Source organism: Neolamprologus multifasciatus, chromosome 4 (assembly GCF_963576455.1).
Source record: "Neolamprologus multifasciatus chromosome 4, fNeoMul1.2, whole genome shotgun sequence".
NCBI lineage: Eukaryota > Metazoa > Chordata > Actinopteri > Cichliformes > Cichlidae > Neolamprologus > Neolamprologus multifasciatus.
Genome location: NC_140442.1, coordinates 32,522,647 through 32,538,940, shown reverse-complemented (window position 1 = coordinate 32,538,940; position 16,294 = coordinate 32,522,647). Strand labels below are relative to the sequence as shown.

The following is a 16,294-nucleotide window of genomic DNA, read 5'->3' as shown; positions in this document are numbered from 1 at the left end:
ACAAAATAATCCTTACTATGACTCTATGCTGAATTGGATTTGCATCACACAATTCCTGCTTGAGATTCAAAGTTCCTGAGAGGAAGATAAATAAACTGTACTCCACCCTCTGCTTTCAAATGTCTGATGGATGAACTATTCTGTTGTTAGAGCTCTCAACAAAGAGTAAGACTAAATTACAGAAAAAGAAGGAACACTGCTGCCTTGCACAGCACAACTGAACAGTTGTTTTAAAGTGATGCTATCTGCAGTAAACTTAAATACATCAATTCAAACTTTTGGGCAGTGCCTTTGTATCAGCTAAAATCCATCCATGATGCAAACATTCTTGATAAGACTTCAGCTCAAGGCTATTGATTCATTGATTCATTTGTTATTTTCAGAGTTTTAATACAGTATGTCCAATACAGCAATTGCATTTACTGAAGAGCCACTGGAAACTAGAGGATGAAGTAGCTGTACAATATTTACAAATCAAACTCTGCAAGAATATCCTCAGAGAGTTCAACTTATAGGAAAACTCAGCAACAAACAGATAAAAAAATATGACATTAAATACTGATATTAAGGGTTTATCATCATTTTAACTCATACTTCCTTTAAGAAAGCAGTACTTCATTTTTTTTGTATCCTTCTTCATTAAGGGAATTAATCCCAATCATTCATTATCTCCTGAAGAACAAACAGAAACATCATGATTTGGTTTTAAATATATTATCTTCCTGCTTTTTTCTGATGCAAAAAGAAAAGACATTCACACTGTCTTTTTAAACCTCACTTTTATCTCACTAAACCATTCGTTTTAGCTTAGCTTAGCATACGGGCCATTTGGTTTTACACCTATAAAACATTTTTCAAAAATGTGAACTGCAAACAATTCCATCTGAGAAAAGTACATTTTAAAAATGGATTTGTGTAAATTATACAAACCACATTAAATACATATTTTACTTACATACTTACATAAAAGACAGCTTGCACATATATATCCATGCTCTGTAAGTCCTGACAAAAGTCACCTTTGTAGTTCTAATCAAATAATCTCTCATTGACTTTTGGGGAAATCCATTGCTTTCCAATAGTTCACTAGCCTTCATAATTTGGTACAATAGTTGGATACAGCAATAAAGCAAATACTTACAATGGTAACCTTCCCTTTAAAAAAAAAATAGGGGCCACTCTCGTTGCATTTCTGGCATCCAGTTTCTGATTGCTTTGTTTCACACATTCTGAACACCTCCACCTTCTTAATACTGCAGGTGGATGTTTGTTTTTGGAGGCAGAGGTTGTGATCGTCCTTTAGGTCTTTGCACTGAGAGTAAGCAGTTCCATGAAAGAACTGAAGAGGCTCTCAAGCCAGCCTTGGTTCGCCATGCACTGCTGCACCACCTCCTCCTGGCCAGGGTCCTCCGCTGCCTGCTCAATATTGTCTGTCTAGTCAGAAAACAACAGTTATGTTAAGTACCTACATACAGTATCATGGCTAATGATAGTGTGTGTGTTCGCACTTATACATCAGTGTTGTCACTCTGTAGCTCCAAAGAAGCTACAAAGGACTGGGGAGCTTTTAAATTCATGCTGTAAGTAAGTCAAATTTATTTATATAGCACTTTTCACAGATAAAGATCACAAAGTGCTCAACAGTCAAATCAGAAATACAAATAATAATATAACACAATGATCAAATTAAATAAAAGTTTGTTTGTATAGAAATGTCTTCAGCTTCTTTTTAAGAGTCAGCGGAGTCTGGACAATGGAAGAGAGCTCCACAGGCTTGGTGCCTGAAAGCCCCGATCCCCATGTGCACGTGGGACCAACAGGAACTTCAGTAACTTTGTTAAACCAGCCATGTAGGTGGTTTATGTTATATCATTTATTGTATCCCTAATATAATACACACTGGGTATTATAGCAAAAGTGCAGCAAAATCCTTACCTCCTTCTTGCAATGCAGGAAGGTGTGATATTTGTAGTGGTGAAGAGAATGATACAGACTGTATATCCGGCAAATGTCAATTGAAAGTTTCATATCCTGAAAATGGTGATAGAAAAAGAATTGAGTTTCTTTCTACTAAAGTCGTCTTAGTAATTACAGTATTATTTGAAAAAGTACAACTAATGATCAAAGCAACACAAGATTATTATTAGATATTATTATTAGACTCAATTGGTTTCTCTCAAAATGTAAAAGAACCCACCCACCACTTTAATCACACTCTAGATCTTGTTTTAACATATGGCATAGAAACTGAACATTTAACAGTGTTTCCTGAAAACCCTCTCCTGTCTGATCATTTCCTGATAACATTTACATTTACAATAACTGATTACACAGCAGTGGAGAGTAGACTTTATCACAGTAGATGTCTTTCTGAAAGCGCTGTAACTAAGTTTAAGAATATAATCCACCCACTGTCATCATCTTCAATGGCCTGTACCAACATAGAGCAGAGCAGCTATCTGAACATTGCTCCAACAGAGGTCGATTATCTTGTTAATAATTTTACCTCCTCACTACGTACGACTCTGGATACTGTAGCTCCAGTGAAAACTAATGTCTCTAATCAGAAGTACCTGACTCCCTTAAAAACTCCCCAAAAAGCCTTCAGCTAATCCAAAATGCTGCAGCAAGAGTCCTGACAGGGACTAGAAAGAGAGAGCAGATTTCTCCTGTTTTGGCTTCCTGTTAAATCCAGAATTCAAAATCCTGCTCCTCACATACAAGGTCTTAAATAATCAGGCCCCATCTTATCTTAATGACCTTGTAGTACCATATCACCCTATTAGAGCACTTCGCTCTCGCTCTGCAGGCCTACTTGTTGTTCCTAGAGTATTTAAAAGTAGAATGGGAGGCAGAGCCTTCAGTTTTCAGGCCCCTGTTCTGTGGAACCAGCTTCCAGTTTGGATTCAGGAGACAGACACTATCTCTACTTTCAAGATTAGGCTTCAAACTTTCCTGTTTGCTAAAGCATATAGTTAGGGCTGGACCAGGTGACCCTGAATCCTCCCTTAGTTATGCTGCAATAGACTTAAGCTCCCATGATGCACTGGGTGTTTCTTCTTCACTCACTATGTGTTAACAGACCTCTCTGCATTGAATCATATCTGTTATTAACCTCTGTCTCTCTTCCACAGCATGTCTTTATCCTGTCTTCCTTCTCTCACCCCAACCAATCACAGCAGATGGCCCCGCCCCTCCCTGAGCCTGGTTCTGCTGGAGGTTTCTTCCTGTTAAAAGGGAGTTTTTCCTTCCCACTGTCGCCAAAGTGCTGCTCATAGGGGGTCATATGATTGTTGGGTTTTTCTCTGTATGTATTCTTGTGGGGTCTACTGTACAATATAAAGCGCCTTGAGGCGACTGTTGTTGTGATTTGGAGCTGTATAAATAAAATTGAATTGAACTGAACTGAATTAAAGAAAGTTGTACACATAGTAGGTAACCTAAATATTCAACAAAAATGTGATGTTTCTTAAGCCTTGAGGTGATGTTGTGTTTAATTCAATTCAATTCAGTTTTATTTATATTGCACCAAAGAAATAAAACTGAAGGTGAAACTCAAGGTGCTTTATAATGTAAGGTAAACACCCCACAATACCACAGACAAAACCCCAACAATTGTATGACCTCCTGTAGACATGCACTTTGGTGACAATGGGAAGAAAAATCCCTTTTAGCAGAAAGAAACCTCCGGCAAAACCAGGCTCAGCGAGGGATAGCTACCGCTACCAGCTGAGGGTGAGGGGAGGAAGACAGGACATAAGATTCATGTTTACTTTTTACAAAAATGTAACAGTTTCTTTCATTAAAATAAAAAAAGGTCCCTCTGGTGATGGTGAAGAGTTTTATAGTTAACAAATACTAAATTAAAAACTAAACCTAAACATGTTAAACTATTTATTTAGTTAAAATAGAAATAAAAACTATAATTTTGAAAAAAGATTTAAACTAACAAAAAAAGTTTATGAAAAAGTAAATAGAAATATCCTTAGTGTCTACAAAAGGTTATATGCTTTTCTTTTACTATTGTAATTGTACTGACTGTACTGAACTGTGTGGATTTTTCTAAATCTTGCCTCTGACATATGCCCTGCACATAATAATTTTTAAAAAGATTCAGACTAACTGGTGTGATGATGTACTCATGTAGTGTGCAAAAGTTTTGAGTCCATTATTTCTTTATGGTTAGGAAAATGGGAAATGCATTATATAAGGTAAAACCAGAGTTTGTACAATTCTAAAGAGCTTGACAGTCTGTAAATATTTGGTTATGACCACCTTTATTCTTCAACACAGCCTCACAACACAACTCTTTTAGGCAAGCTTCCCTGTATTTCTTTTAAGTCATCTTCAGGAAGGATTCTCCAGGCTTCTTGAAGGACATTCAAAGTTCTTCTTTGGATGTTGGCTGCGTTTTGTTCAGGTCTCTTTCAAGACCATTACACACTGCCTCAGTAATGTTGAAGTCACTGTCATGCTGAAAAATAAAGCTGTTGCCAATAAGTTGCATTCCAGATGGTAATGTATGGTGGATGAAAATCTGACTGTAGGTTTATGGTTTCATTATTTCATCAATTTTGACAAGATCCCCCAAACCACTGGCTTAAATATCTTTTTATACTTGAAGGATCCATAGGTCAGTGTTCCACAACCAAAAAAATATTTCCTCTAAAATGGACTAAAAATTATTGAAAAAGCAGCCAAGGTCAAAAGAAAAACTTTGAAAAACCTTCAGAGCGATTAGACAGCTGTTGGATAACAAAAGATTGCCTTTCAGCTTGTAACACCAGGCACAGCGTATTGACTACATAAAAGTGCAACGTCATAGCTTTTTCTCACCTGCTGCTTAGGAATGCTCCTCTTGATTCGGTTGAGAGTCTTGCGGTTGTAGCCCTCCCCACCAAGGTGAACTTTGACAACTCCAGATTCCACAGGATCTGCTGTCATTTTGGGGAATATATGTAAAGCCTCCTGGATGATGAAAGTAAATTGGCGTCATGAGACAAAGGTCACGTTTAGCTTAAGGCCACAAAGAATCAGATTTCTGCAAAGAAATGTTTTCAGTTAACAAAAATGTATCTGGTTTAACACTTAGACTATGGGGAATCATCTTCAACAAATCTCTAAAACAAAGTGATTTGAGAAGTGCCAAATAAAACCAAAACAGAAGGATATGAAGCTTTACCTGGTGCTGAGCACTCATGTTGACTCTCCTCAACAACTTCTTCTTCTGTTCCATGAGCATACTATCAATTTTCCTCATGGGCGGGAGGTATAATTCATCTGATGTGTTAAAGTAGTAGAATACTCATTTACTTTTAAACCTTACATTTTAATTCATGTCAGTGCAATTTTCAAAAGACTCTTGAAATGATGCCAAGTAATTTAATTAGTAGTTTTCCATTACTGGATACACTAAAAATAACAATAAAGATGGAGCATGCTGTCTTTGTCTTAGCAATTCATTTGCACCATTTTATCTTTAATTATTAAAAGGTCTTAAAATAGTTGAAATCATTTGCATGGGTCAGCAGTTCATCCCTATCATAACCACCAAGATCTCGGACAGTCTGAGGTTGTGGTTAAATAGAGTCATTCCATCTATTTAAGGGAAACAAAACTGAACATAATGCATACGAGATGAAGGCCTATCAAAATAAAACAGGAAGTAACTAACACTAGGACTAGGACTAAGATATACTGACTTGACATAATTAAACATGGAAACCAGATGAAAATGGAGAAAGGACAAAGGAGACCACACAGACACGGGGACATAAATGGGACATAAATGGGACATAATGGGGAGACAGAAAGGAATCACAAAAGAAGATAATTTAGAATACAAACAGAGGATAATACATCACAATGGAAAATAACAACCTACTAAAATTACCAAATAAAAAGGCTTAACACAAGAGTTCTGAAAAAAGGAGCCAAACCCCACAAAAAACTCAAAATACCCAGGACAATGACCGGTTATTGTTTGTTTTACTCTATCCCTCATTTCAGTTATGCACTGTAAAATATAATATTGTGTTTAATTAAAAATATCAAGTAGACTGAGCTCAATTTTTATCAATTTGTTATTAGAGCTCAGTTTAAACTCCTAGGACCTGGCGTCCACATATGTGGACATCACATTTTCGGTTGTCTAGACCAAAATACTACATTTTGCTCTACAAGGGCCTGATCCACTTACGAGGACATCATACTGCCACTGTTCTATCGAACTTTTAAACAAATATCCTCATATGTGAATCTCATTTTTCTCAGGAACAAAAATTAGGTAAAAAAAAATCTGGTAATTCTTTGTTTTTACATTCATCAGGTGCCAATCAGCCCAAATATCAAAGAAAGCATGCTGTGGAAGAGTTCGGGTCTTAGGAGGTTAAGTAAGTTACTAGTACTTTTTATTCAAAAAGCTGATAAACTCAGTTTATTTGAGTTGTCTTAAATTAGAAAAACTAAGTAAGCAGGAAATGTTGCTTCTCAGTGAGGAAGAATAAAACGATATGGTTTGAAAATGCCACGTCGTCCCTCACACAGCTCAGTCCACATGTTCATGATGCTTGCTTTTTTTCTGGAATATGTTGAGCAAACCTGGAGAAGCTTCAGCTCAAGAGATCATTGTTGTCATTGCTGTGATTCTTTACGTGGTACTCTGATTTGATGAGTAAATGTTATGGGTCCTCTGTAGGAAAAGCCGGACATTTTCATTAATCTTGAAAATCCCCCTGAATGCCCCGGACAGAACATGATCTTTTCCTGTCTTCTCTTATTAGACTTGAGATATGACTGCACTATGCTGTTGCTGATGACCCCAGTAAATTCTACAAGACATGCTGTGTAAGTAAATACAAACACTGAGAGTTTGGTCTGCAATTATCCAAAGATCATATGACTTAGTTTAGAGGGACCACACTGTCTGCACTCTATATAGTGAAGTCTGCATGTTTTTGAACAGTGAAATTTGTTTTGTGCCCAAATTACTTTGCAGATCATCAGAATGAAAGTTATTGGCCATGTTTGCATAGCCCTTTTTAAAAATATGCTTTCATAACATTAATGTGTGTTGGGTGGGGGTCAGGGCTATCCAGACTGACAAGTGGGACACTGAATGTCACCTCTCCGGTGGGGAGGGAGCCTGAGGTTGTCTAAATTGGGGTCTGTTCTATAGTAAATGAAGAAAAAATGTTTTAAGAAAGCAAATATGTTGGTGTTCTAAAAAATATGTTTGTTTGCTTGCAGGACACCAGGAGAGATGAGTCCTCCGTCACAGACTGTCAGTGAAGATGGTCGCCTGCAGGTTCAAGCTCATTGCATCTCCAACCCACATCCACTGCCACTGTACTGAAGGGAAGTTAAAGACTTTGTCTGCACCTACATTTGGATCACCTCGATCCATGACAGTCATTCAGGCAGTAATGCCTGGACTGGAAACAAGCATCCTTAAAACATTACAACATTCCAGCTCCTGTGTTGGAATGAAAAACAAATGTGTTGTTTAAACTACAGACAATAAATACATTTTATTTTGATTATATCAGTAATGTAACTTTCAAAACAAAGTTGTAGTAGGCCTAAACTTAGTTTCAGAATAATTAAATCTGAGACTTTGTTTGATTAGATTATAACAATGATGGTAATATAACTGTTTGTTGTTCAGCAGAACAGTGTCCAGCATGCTGGCTCATATACCTTTTTACATTTGAAAATAAAAGTTGGGCTGATTTTAACACCATCACAAGAAGTGATGTTAAATGTTAATTATTCTTTTGAATCATACTTGCATTCAGCATTATATTAATAGTGTTGTACTAGAAATGTCAAATATAATAAAACATAATGCAGGGCTCTAGAGTGCGACCAATTTGGTCGCAAATGCGACCAAATTTTTCAATGGTGCGACTAAAAAAAACCCTAGGTCACACCGGTGCGACCAACTGTTTGAGTAAAAAAAGAAAAGTCTCCATGTGGTCAACAACAGACACACATTATGCCTCTATCGTGATCTAAACCAATCAGAGATAGTCAGGGGCGTGGTATAATTCTCAAACACGTACCCTAAAGCAGATGACTCGCAATCTGGAGAGGAAATGGCGTGTCACAAATTTAGAGGATCATCATTTAGCCTGGAGAAATAGTTTGTTGCTTTATAAGAAAGCCCTCCACAAAGCCAGAACATCTTACTATTCGTCACTGATTGAAGAAAATAAGAACAACCCCAGGTTTCTCTTCAGCTCTGTAGCCAGGCTGACAAACAGTCAGAGCTCTGTTGAGCCAACCATCCCTTTAACGTTAACTAGTAATGACTTCATGAACTTCTTCACAAATAAAATTTTTATCATTAGAGAAAAAATTACCAATAATCATCCCACAGATGTAATATTATCTACAGCTACTCTTAGTACCATTGATGTTAAGTTAGACTCTTTTTCTCCAATTGATCTTTCTGAGTTAACTTTAATAATTACTTCCTCCAAACCATCAATGTGTCTTTTAGACCCCATTCCTACAAAACTGCTCAAAGAAGTCCTGCCATTGATTAATTCTTCGATCTTAAATATGATCAACCTATCTCTAATAATCAGCTATGTACCACAGGCCTTCAAGCTGGCTGTAGTTAAACCTTTACTCAAAAAGCATCTCTAGACCCAGCAGTCTTAGCTAATTATAGGCCAATCTCCAACCTTCCTTTCATATCAAACATCCTTGAAAGAGTAGTTGTCAAACAGCTAACAGATCATCTGCAGAGGAATGGTTTATTTGAAGAGTTTCAGTCAGGTTTCAGAGCTCATCACAGCACAGAAACAGCTTTAGTGAAGGTTACAAATGATCTTCTTATGGCCTCTGACAGTGGACTCATCTCTGTGCTTGTCCTGCTAGACCTCAGTGCAGCGTTCGATACTGTCGACCATAATATCCTATTAGAGCGATTAGAACATGCTGTAGGTATTACAGGTACTGTGCTGCAGTGGTTTGTATCATATCTATCTAATAGACTCCAGTTTGTGCATGTAAATGGAGAGTCCTCTTCACACACTGAGGTTAATTATGGAGTTCCACAGGGTTCAGTGCTAGGACCAAATCTGTTTACATTATACATGCTTCCCCTAGGCAGCATCATTAGAAGACATAGCATACATTTACACTGCTATGCAGATGACACCCAGCTCTATCTGTGCATGAAGCCAGATAACACACACCAATTAGTTAAACTGCAGGAATGTCTTAAAGACATAAAGACCTGGATGGCCGCTAACTTTCTGCTTCTTAACTAAGATAAAACTGAGGTCATTGTACTCGGCGCTGAAAAGCTTAGAAATATGGTATCTAACCAGATTCTTACTCTGGATGGCATTACCTTGGCCTCCAGTAACACTGTGAGGAACCTTGGAGTCATTTTTGACCAGGACATGTCCTTCAACGCACATATTAAACAAATATGTAAGACTGCTTTCTTCCATTTGTGCAACATCTCTAAAGTTATAAATAATCAGGCCCCATCTTATCTTAATGACCTTGTAGTACCATATCACCCTATTAGAGCACTTCGCTCTCGCTCTGCAGGCCTACTTGTTGTTCCTAGAGTATTTAAAAGTAGAATGGGAGGCAGAGCCTTCAGTTTTCAGGCCCCTGTTCTGTGGAACCAGCTTCCAGTTTGGATTCAGGAGACAGACACTATCTCTACTTTTAAGATTAGGCTTCAAACTTTCCTTTTTGCTAAAGCATATAGTTAGGGCTGGACCAGGTGACCCTGAATCCTCCCTTAGTTATGCTGCAATAGACGTAGGCCGCCGGGGGATTCCCATGATGCATTGAGTTTCTCCTTTCTAGTCTTGTTAGATTGTTAGTTAATCATTTACAAATGAATATTGTCTGTATGGACAGCAATTTTGCCCCCTTAAAAGTGCACATGTAAAACTGTGGTTTTAAGCGATGTGGTTGAAACATTTGGGTGCGCCTAACTTTTGTGCTGGTGCGCCTAAGAAAAAAAGTTAGGCGCACCAGTGCAACCGTGGCAAAAAGTTAGTCTAGAGCCCTGTAATGTGATTTTTTTTAAAGTAAGTTACCACAAATTGTTATTTAATTTAGTACAACTTGAAATGTTTGTCAGTGGGTAAACAATTAGTACTGCACAGTCAGAAACATCAAGTTATTCTTAGTACTGCATACTTGCAATGAATGAGTTGTCCTAACAGTCATAAGTAAGCTTTACTTAGGGTGTTTAAGGCAACGAGTTTGCATAGTTTTTTTGATTTCTGGGAACTAATTAGATTTTTGTGTGATGCTGCCCTGTGTTCCCCATGCCTTGTTAAGTTTTCACATGTTAGTATATCCGTTCTTTCTTACTTCCTGTTTTATCAGTTAGTCTTGAGTGCACTGTCTTGTTGCAGCTCTGCTCCAGTCACCCTTCTGTATATTTATAGTTGCTGTCTTTCTCTTAGTTTTTGTCAGATATTGTCATCCCTCCCTGTGTTTCATGCTTTTTTCCACCTTCTGTAGTTTCTCCAGGCTCTTGGATTTAGTTGCCCTTTTAATTGTTTTCCCTGGACTGTTCTGCACATACAAGTTATAGGTACTCTTTAAGATTTATTTGAATTAATTTGATTGGGGATTGGTTAATTGGTAACTCTAAATTGCCCTTAGGTGCGAATGTGAGTGTGAATGGTTGTCTGTCTCTATGTGTTAGCCCTGCAACAGACTGGCAACCTGTCCAAGGTGTACCCCGCCTCTTGCCCTAAGACAGCTGGGATAGCCTCCAACCCCACCCCCGCGACCCTGACAAGGATAAGTGGAAGAGAATGGATGGATAGATGGATGGGTGGACAACACCGAAGAGAATGGGTCAGCGTTCTTCTGTCAATAATATAGCAACTCCATCTACTTAGTTCAACGACTGTTTTTGCCATCAAATGCAAAATGAGCTAATATATTTCACGAAATACTAAAATGGCTCAGTTTAAACATTTGATATGTTTTTATATGTGTTGAAATGCTGAATAAAAATGTGAAATTTCCAAATCACTGCATTCTGTTTTTCTTTGCATATTACAAAAATTCTTGGAATCATACAGACATGCATGCATGCATTCTCCATTTTCTTGGAGAATGCTTTTCTCTGACTTAAGACTACAGTGTTGTTTGAACTGAGTGCTCACCATCTGTGTCCTCTAGGGCTTGAATCATATCAGGGTCAAGTGCTGTGCTGACCAACATCTCCACATAGCTCCTGAACATGTCCCTCATGGCTCGACTGTTCACTCCACCCCGCGCAGGCCCTAAAACACAAAACAAGCTGCACAGAGGCCTGGACACAGTAATTGTTGGTTGAAGACAATGGCAATGGGTTAAAAATAAATGTGTGCATCATATGCACTCAAAGAACAGCTGACCTTCATCATCACTGAGTAAGGAGTAGTCGGACTCAGGTGAAGAGGACAGCACCGCCTTCAACCATGTCTTCCTTTTCTTGGGTGGAGGCTCAGCCTTGTCCTTTGAAGTCTTGGCTCTTCCCTGAAATGCCATCTTTATGTCTCCTCGGTTCTTCTCTTCTTTTAATGCCATTGTATAATCTCTGTTGACTTGCTCCATGTTCTCCTTTTTTTCTTGTTCCTGAGCTTTCTCCTTTTCTTTCGAGTCACCATCTGTCTCCATGTCCCTCTGCTGTCTGTCCTTCTGGTCTCTGTGCCTCTCTCCCCATTCCCTCTGCTGTCTTTGTTTTTGTTCTCTCTCTCTCTCCTGTTTCTCCTTTTCTATCCTCTCCCTCTCTTTTTGTTCTCTCAGTGATCTTTCCTTTTCTTTCCATTCTCTCTCTTGGTTCATCCTTTCCTTCTGCTCCCTATCCTGTTTTTCCTTTTTCCTTTGCTGCCTCTCCTTAAGTTCCCTTTCTTTTTTCTCCTTCTCCCTTCTTTCACTCTCACTTTCCTTCTTCCTTTCCATTTTCACATCTCTGTGACCCCTCTCATTTTGTTCTCCACCATCTTTTTCTTTCTTGTGCCTCTCTTCTTCTTGTTCTTTGCTCTCCTCTTTCCTTTCTCTCTCCTTATGTTCCGTTTCTACTTTTTTCCTTGTTTCTCTCTCTCTTCTTTCTCTTTCTCTCTGCTCCATTAGCTCCCTTTCATTCCGTCTCTGCTTGTGTCGACTATCTATTCGAGGTTGGCTCAGATTGTGAATGGTCAGCAGCTGTTTAGGTAGAGGCTGGCGTCTGTCAGTCAGTAGACATGAGGAGAGACACTAACTTAATTGGTGTTTGTCTTAAGCACAGGCACATGAAACATAGATTAATTAAAATGTTGAAATTAGTCACTGAATTGTTTTTGTGTGGTTCAGTCTATGTATGTGTTGAGAGTTCATCAACAAGTTTTATGGGAGGGGGGAGTTTGGGCCTGGTAATCCAGTGTAACCTTGATGCAGGCCAGTTCTGGTTACACTTTCCACTCAGTGTCTTTCTCTCGCCTTACCTCAGAGTCAGGCCAGCTCTGTGCCATGGCTTTCGTGAACACACTCTGACGTAATCTTTTTTGTTGACATTCTCCAAGAACTTCACATATAAACGCTGGTAGTGCACTTTGGCATCACCAAAGTAACCCAAATACTGAGAGAACAGACAACAATTAATATGTCATAAAGAGATATATTTTTAAAAATTCTAATAAATAAATATAAAATGATCCATTCTACAGAAAACTGCTTTAATGTTACGTTTTAATAGGCTGAGAAGAGAAAAAAGTCAAGCATCAAAGAGACTGGCTCTGGGAACAATACCAGGTTGAACTGTTTTGAACCCAGAGCTGTCCACCAACAGTTTATGTCCTTAAACATACACTACGTCTTTTTGAAAAACTCACATTGCTTGTTGCACAGAACTGCCTTTGACCATCTTTGATCTCCGGGCTGAATTTCTGGAGCAAAGCTTTTTGCACCCTCCAGATAGGTGGAGGCTCTCGGCCTGTCTGCAAGGCCATCTAGTGACACAGACAGACAACCAGCGTATATTATGGCTGGTAAGTTATCTATTCAGAACACATACTTCCTGAGACCTGTGGCATGACTCACCTTAAGAGTACCAATGTCCTCAGTTCGCACCACAAACTCGTCCCGCTCACGGAAGATTCCCTCACCTCCACTCTCACTGTTTTCTTCTTCACTCTCCCCAGCGATGGCAGCATCAGCCTGCTTCTTTGCCAGGTGAAGGGAGGTAAGACGCTGGGATTGAGGGGCCTCCTCTGGCGTTGGAGGTGATGGTGGGTGAGAGGACAATGAAGAGGGTGAGGAGGATAAAGTGGAAAAGTAAGGCAACCCAGCTTCAGGTTCCTGATCCTGATCAGAGGATGATGGGGGAGGTGTGGTGGATGGGGGCGGGGTCGATTGGCCGAAGGGAAGGTTGAACAGGGGTGACGATGGGATGACTGGTGGCGAGGTGGAGGGGGGTGGGGAGGTGGCTGCAGTTGAAGCCTGCTGGTAGGAGGATTGTGGCATGTGCTGATCAGATGAAAGATCATTTAGACTGACTTCTTCCTCATTCTGTTGGACTGGTGGTGGAGAAGGTACAGAGACTGACGGGGGAGGGAGGGGCGATGGTGATGAGTATGTGAGCGGTGAGGAGGAGATGAACGGTGATGGAGGTGCAGGAGCAGGCACACGTCCTGATGGTAAATCTGAAAGAAAAGCCACAGGGTGAGTTTATAATATTACTTGAAAAGACTTCGGGCCACCGGGCATTAGCTCGGTGGCCCGGTGACTTTTTCTTTCTTTGTAACGGTATAAACAATGAGAGGTGGTGGATTGGCCAGATGCTGGTCGGTGTGTAAAATAACTCAGTTGTTTGGTGGTGGCGGTGCTCAATAATAATAATAATAATAATGGATTGCATTTATATGGCGCTTTTCGGGGCCCTCAAAGTGCTTTACAATTCCACTATTTATTCACTCTCACATTCACACACTGGTGGAGGCAGCTACAGTTGTAGCCACAGCTGCCCTGACTGACAGAAGCGAGGCTGCCATATCAGATTCACTTCCTCAGATTCAGTAACATTAGCAAGTGGTGGAGGCCAGCAGGTGGATGAGAGAAAGGGGAGGCAGGAGGAGGAGAGACCCGAGGCGGCCGAGTGTCAGGTGAACTGAACTTCAGGTAAGAAGTTATGACCTGCAGTCTGTCTGGGTCAGATATAAACCAAGTTTAGGTAGAGTTTATTTTTGTTATGCTGACTTTTTACCGTCAGGTACAATAACCCGTACTGCGTGCTAGCTAGCATGACAGAGTTTCTATACAGCTGGGTGGGTGCTATGATGTTACTGATAGAGAACTTTATTTTATTCATAAGGTTAGTTAGTAGAGTTTCCAACCGTCCTGTAAAAAGACGAAATCGTCCCGTATTCAGAGAAAATATTACGCGTTTCGTGTTGAGCTGAAAAGGAACAGTTTGTCCCGGACTTCAGCTACAATGGAAAAAGACACAAAGCTGCAGTTATTCTGTGTCTTTGCTACACAGCTGCCTCTTCTCCTCTCATTCTCTCCCCTCCCTTTTCCTGTTTCTACTTCAATCATGAAACTGATCAATGATCAGCTGATCGGCTTTTCTCTCTTGTTTGTTTATCGCCCACTTTGCACCAGAAAGAAGAAACCAGCGGATGTCGAGGGTAAAAAACAGCAGCACGTTTAAGCTTGATCAGCTGTTGTTAGAATTTATTTAATATTAATTTCTAGTATCAGCTGATGTTTGCTGGAGCCACAGCTGTAAAGCTGCTGGTCATGATGTGGGTTTGGATATGTGGTGAGAGGGAAACATGAAGATGAAACCGGGAGATGTCCTTACTGAATCATCAGAGCTGAACAGCTGATGGAGAAACAGGTTTACCTTTTAGGTGACATGGATGAGTTGAAGTTATGAACTGTTTCTGAGAGACAAATAACACCAGGATCCTTTTCTAAGTAGCTGACAGCTGGTAACTGTGCAGGGGCGGGTCTAGCAAAGTGTTGCCATGGGGGCAGGTAGGGCATTAACAGGGAGAGGGGGGCACAAATACTTTCTTATTCTGATTTAAAATGTCTCGCTTTTAATAAATAATTATCTGAATCTTACAACCAAAGTTTTTATCTGACGTAAAATGTATAGAAATCATACATATAACATCGAAGCAGCTGGAATCCACAGCTGTGCGTGTTCATGGAGCTGCATGTTCACCTGCTGGACGTCACTACCTGACAAGTTTAACTGTCTTCAGAACATTGCAGAGGCCTTATTGACAGTATTTGGCTCCACATGTCTGTGTGAGCAGATTTTCTCTCACATGAGTCCTCAGGTCTGAATGCTGGACGCTCGGAGACCTGTGTCTCTGAGTGGGAGACCAGAGATCACATTAACATGTGTGTCTCTGTATTAACAAACATGCCATATTGGCCCAGTTTATTTTTCTTATCACTGTTGTGAGGAGACCATAGCATTTGTATTTTCTGTTGTACAGTTCATTTGCTGTTATGGAGAAAAAGTGTCTTTTTTTTTGTTTCCAAATAGCTGATAACTATTCACTGACAGCTGCCAACATCTGTGAACAAACATAATTCTATAAAGTTATTCTATATAGTGTGTAACTGTTAATATAGAGCATTATTAAATTTATTGCTAATGCAATCATATGGCACACTGACTTCTGAGGAAATTTTAAATGGCACTCATCATCAGAAAGGTTGCCGACCCCTGATCTAGAGAATTTTGTCGTGTCCAAATTCATGGGCTGCATCCTCCTGCAGGACCCGGCCTTCGCAGTCTACGTGGGCCGGGTCCTCAGCAGGTCGGGTAGGCCGGAAGCCTTCAGATTTGTGTCACCGCTGTCTCGGTGGACTTTAATAAACTCGGCCGTCTGCTCCTTGCTATCTAAAATATAACAGGACACTGGTGTAAATTCTCGACCATCTCACACTTCTGTTTCAGTTTTCTGTTTGACGTTTATTCAGCTGTTTAAAAACTATAACTTTAATCTCAGCCAAACCGATTTACTCAGGAACAAATAAAACACGAAAAAGCCAAACAATAACATTTTAGGTTATATAAGTGACTTATATATTACGTTTAACCTCAGTAGCGAAAGACCACGGTGATCTGAAAATGATGTGCCGGGAGTTGTGCCATTCTCAGCGGCTCTAGTGACCCTCGAGCTCCTGGTCAGCTATCGAGCTGGTGGTTAACAGACGTCTCCGAAAACGTCGGAGCACTTTTGCAAATATGTGATATCTTGATAAACCAAGCAGATATTTGGAGTTTACACAGCTACATGCTCGCCTGAAAATA

General features: G+C 39.8%; 1 protein-coding gene and 1 long non-coding RNA gene across 6 annotated transcripts in view; one reads left to right on the top strand and one right to left on the bottom strand.

The window, feature by feature from the left end:
- Positions 1 to 369: 369 nt before the first annotated feature.
- Positions 370 to 16,294, bottom strand: part of prr12b (proline rich 12b) — a 63,116-nt gene continuing 47,191 nt past the window's right edge. For 3 of the 4 annotated variants that reach the window (XM_085155591.1, XM_085155593.1, XM_085155594.1), the window contains 9 exons: positions 13,060 to 13,661; positions 12,852 to 12,968; positions 12,465 to 12,598; positions 11,397 to 12,208; positions 11,163 to 11,282; positions 5,183 to 5,280; positions 4,837 to 4,968; positions 1,936 to 2,031; positions 370 to 1,430 (listed from right to left, as the gene is read on the bottom strand). In XM_085155591.1, coding sequence (XP_085011717.1) covers positions 1,248 to 1,430; positions 1,936 to 2,031; positions 4,837 to 4,968; positions 5,183 to 5,280; positions 11,163 to 11,282; positions 11,397 to 12,208; positions 12,465 to 12,598; positions 12,852 to 12,968; positions 13,060 to 13,661 — 2,294 coding nt within the window. In that variant the 3' untranslated portion in view covers positions 370 to 1,247. Of the gene's footprint in view, positions 1,435 to 1,935; positions 2,032 to 4,836; positions 4,969 to 5,182; positions 5,281 to 11,162; positions 11,283 to 11,396; positions 12,209 to 12,464; positions 12,599 to 12,851; positions 12,969 to 13,059; positions 13,662 to 16,294 lie in introns of all 4 variants that reach the window. The other variant, XM_085155592.1, reaches the window with a different exon arrangement.
- On the top strand, positions 5,275 to 7,944 carry LOC146520896 (uncharacterized). Of its 2 annotated transcripts, XR_014873567.1 has the most exons (3): positions 5,275 to 6,392; positions 6,783 to 6,846; positions 7,249 to 7,944. It is a non-coding gene; the product is annotated as an uncharacterized LOC146520896 (long non-coding RNA). The 2 variants fall into 2 exon arrangements; XR_014873566.1 differs by having other exon boundaries at positions 5,275 to 6,846.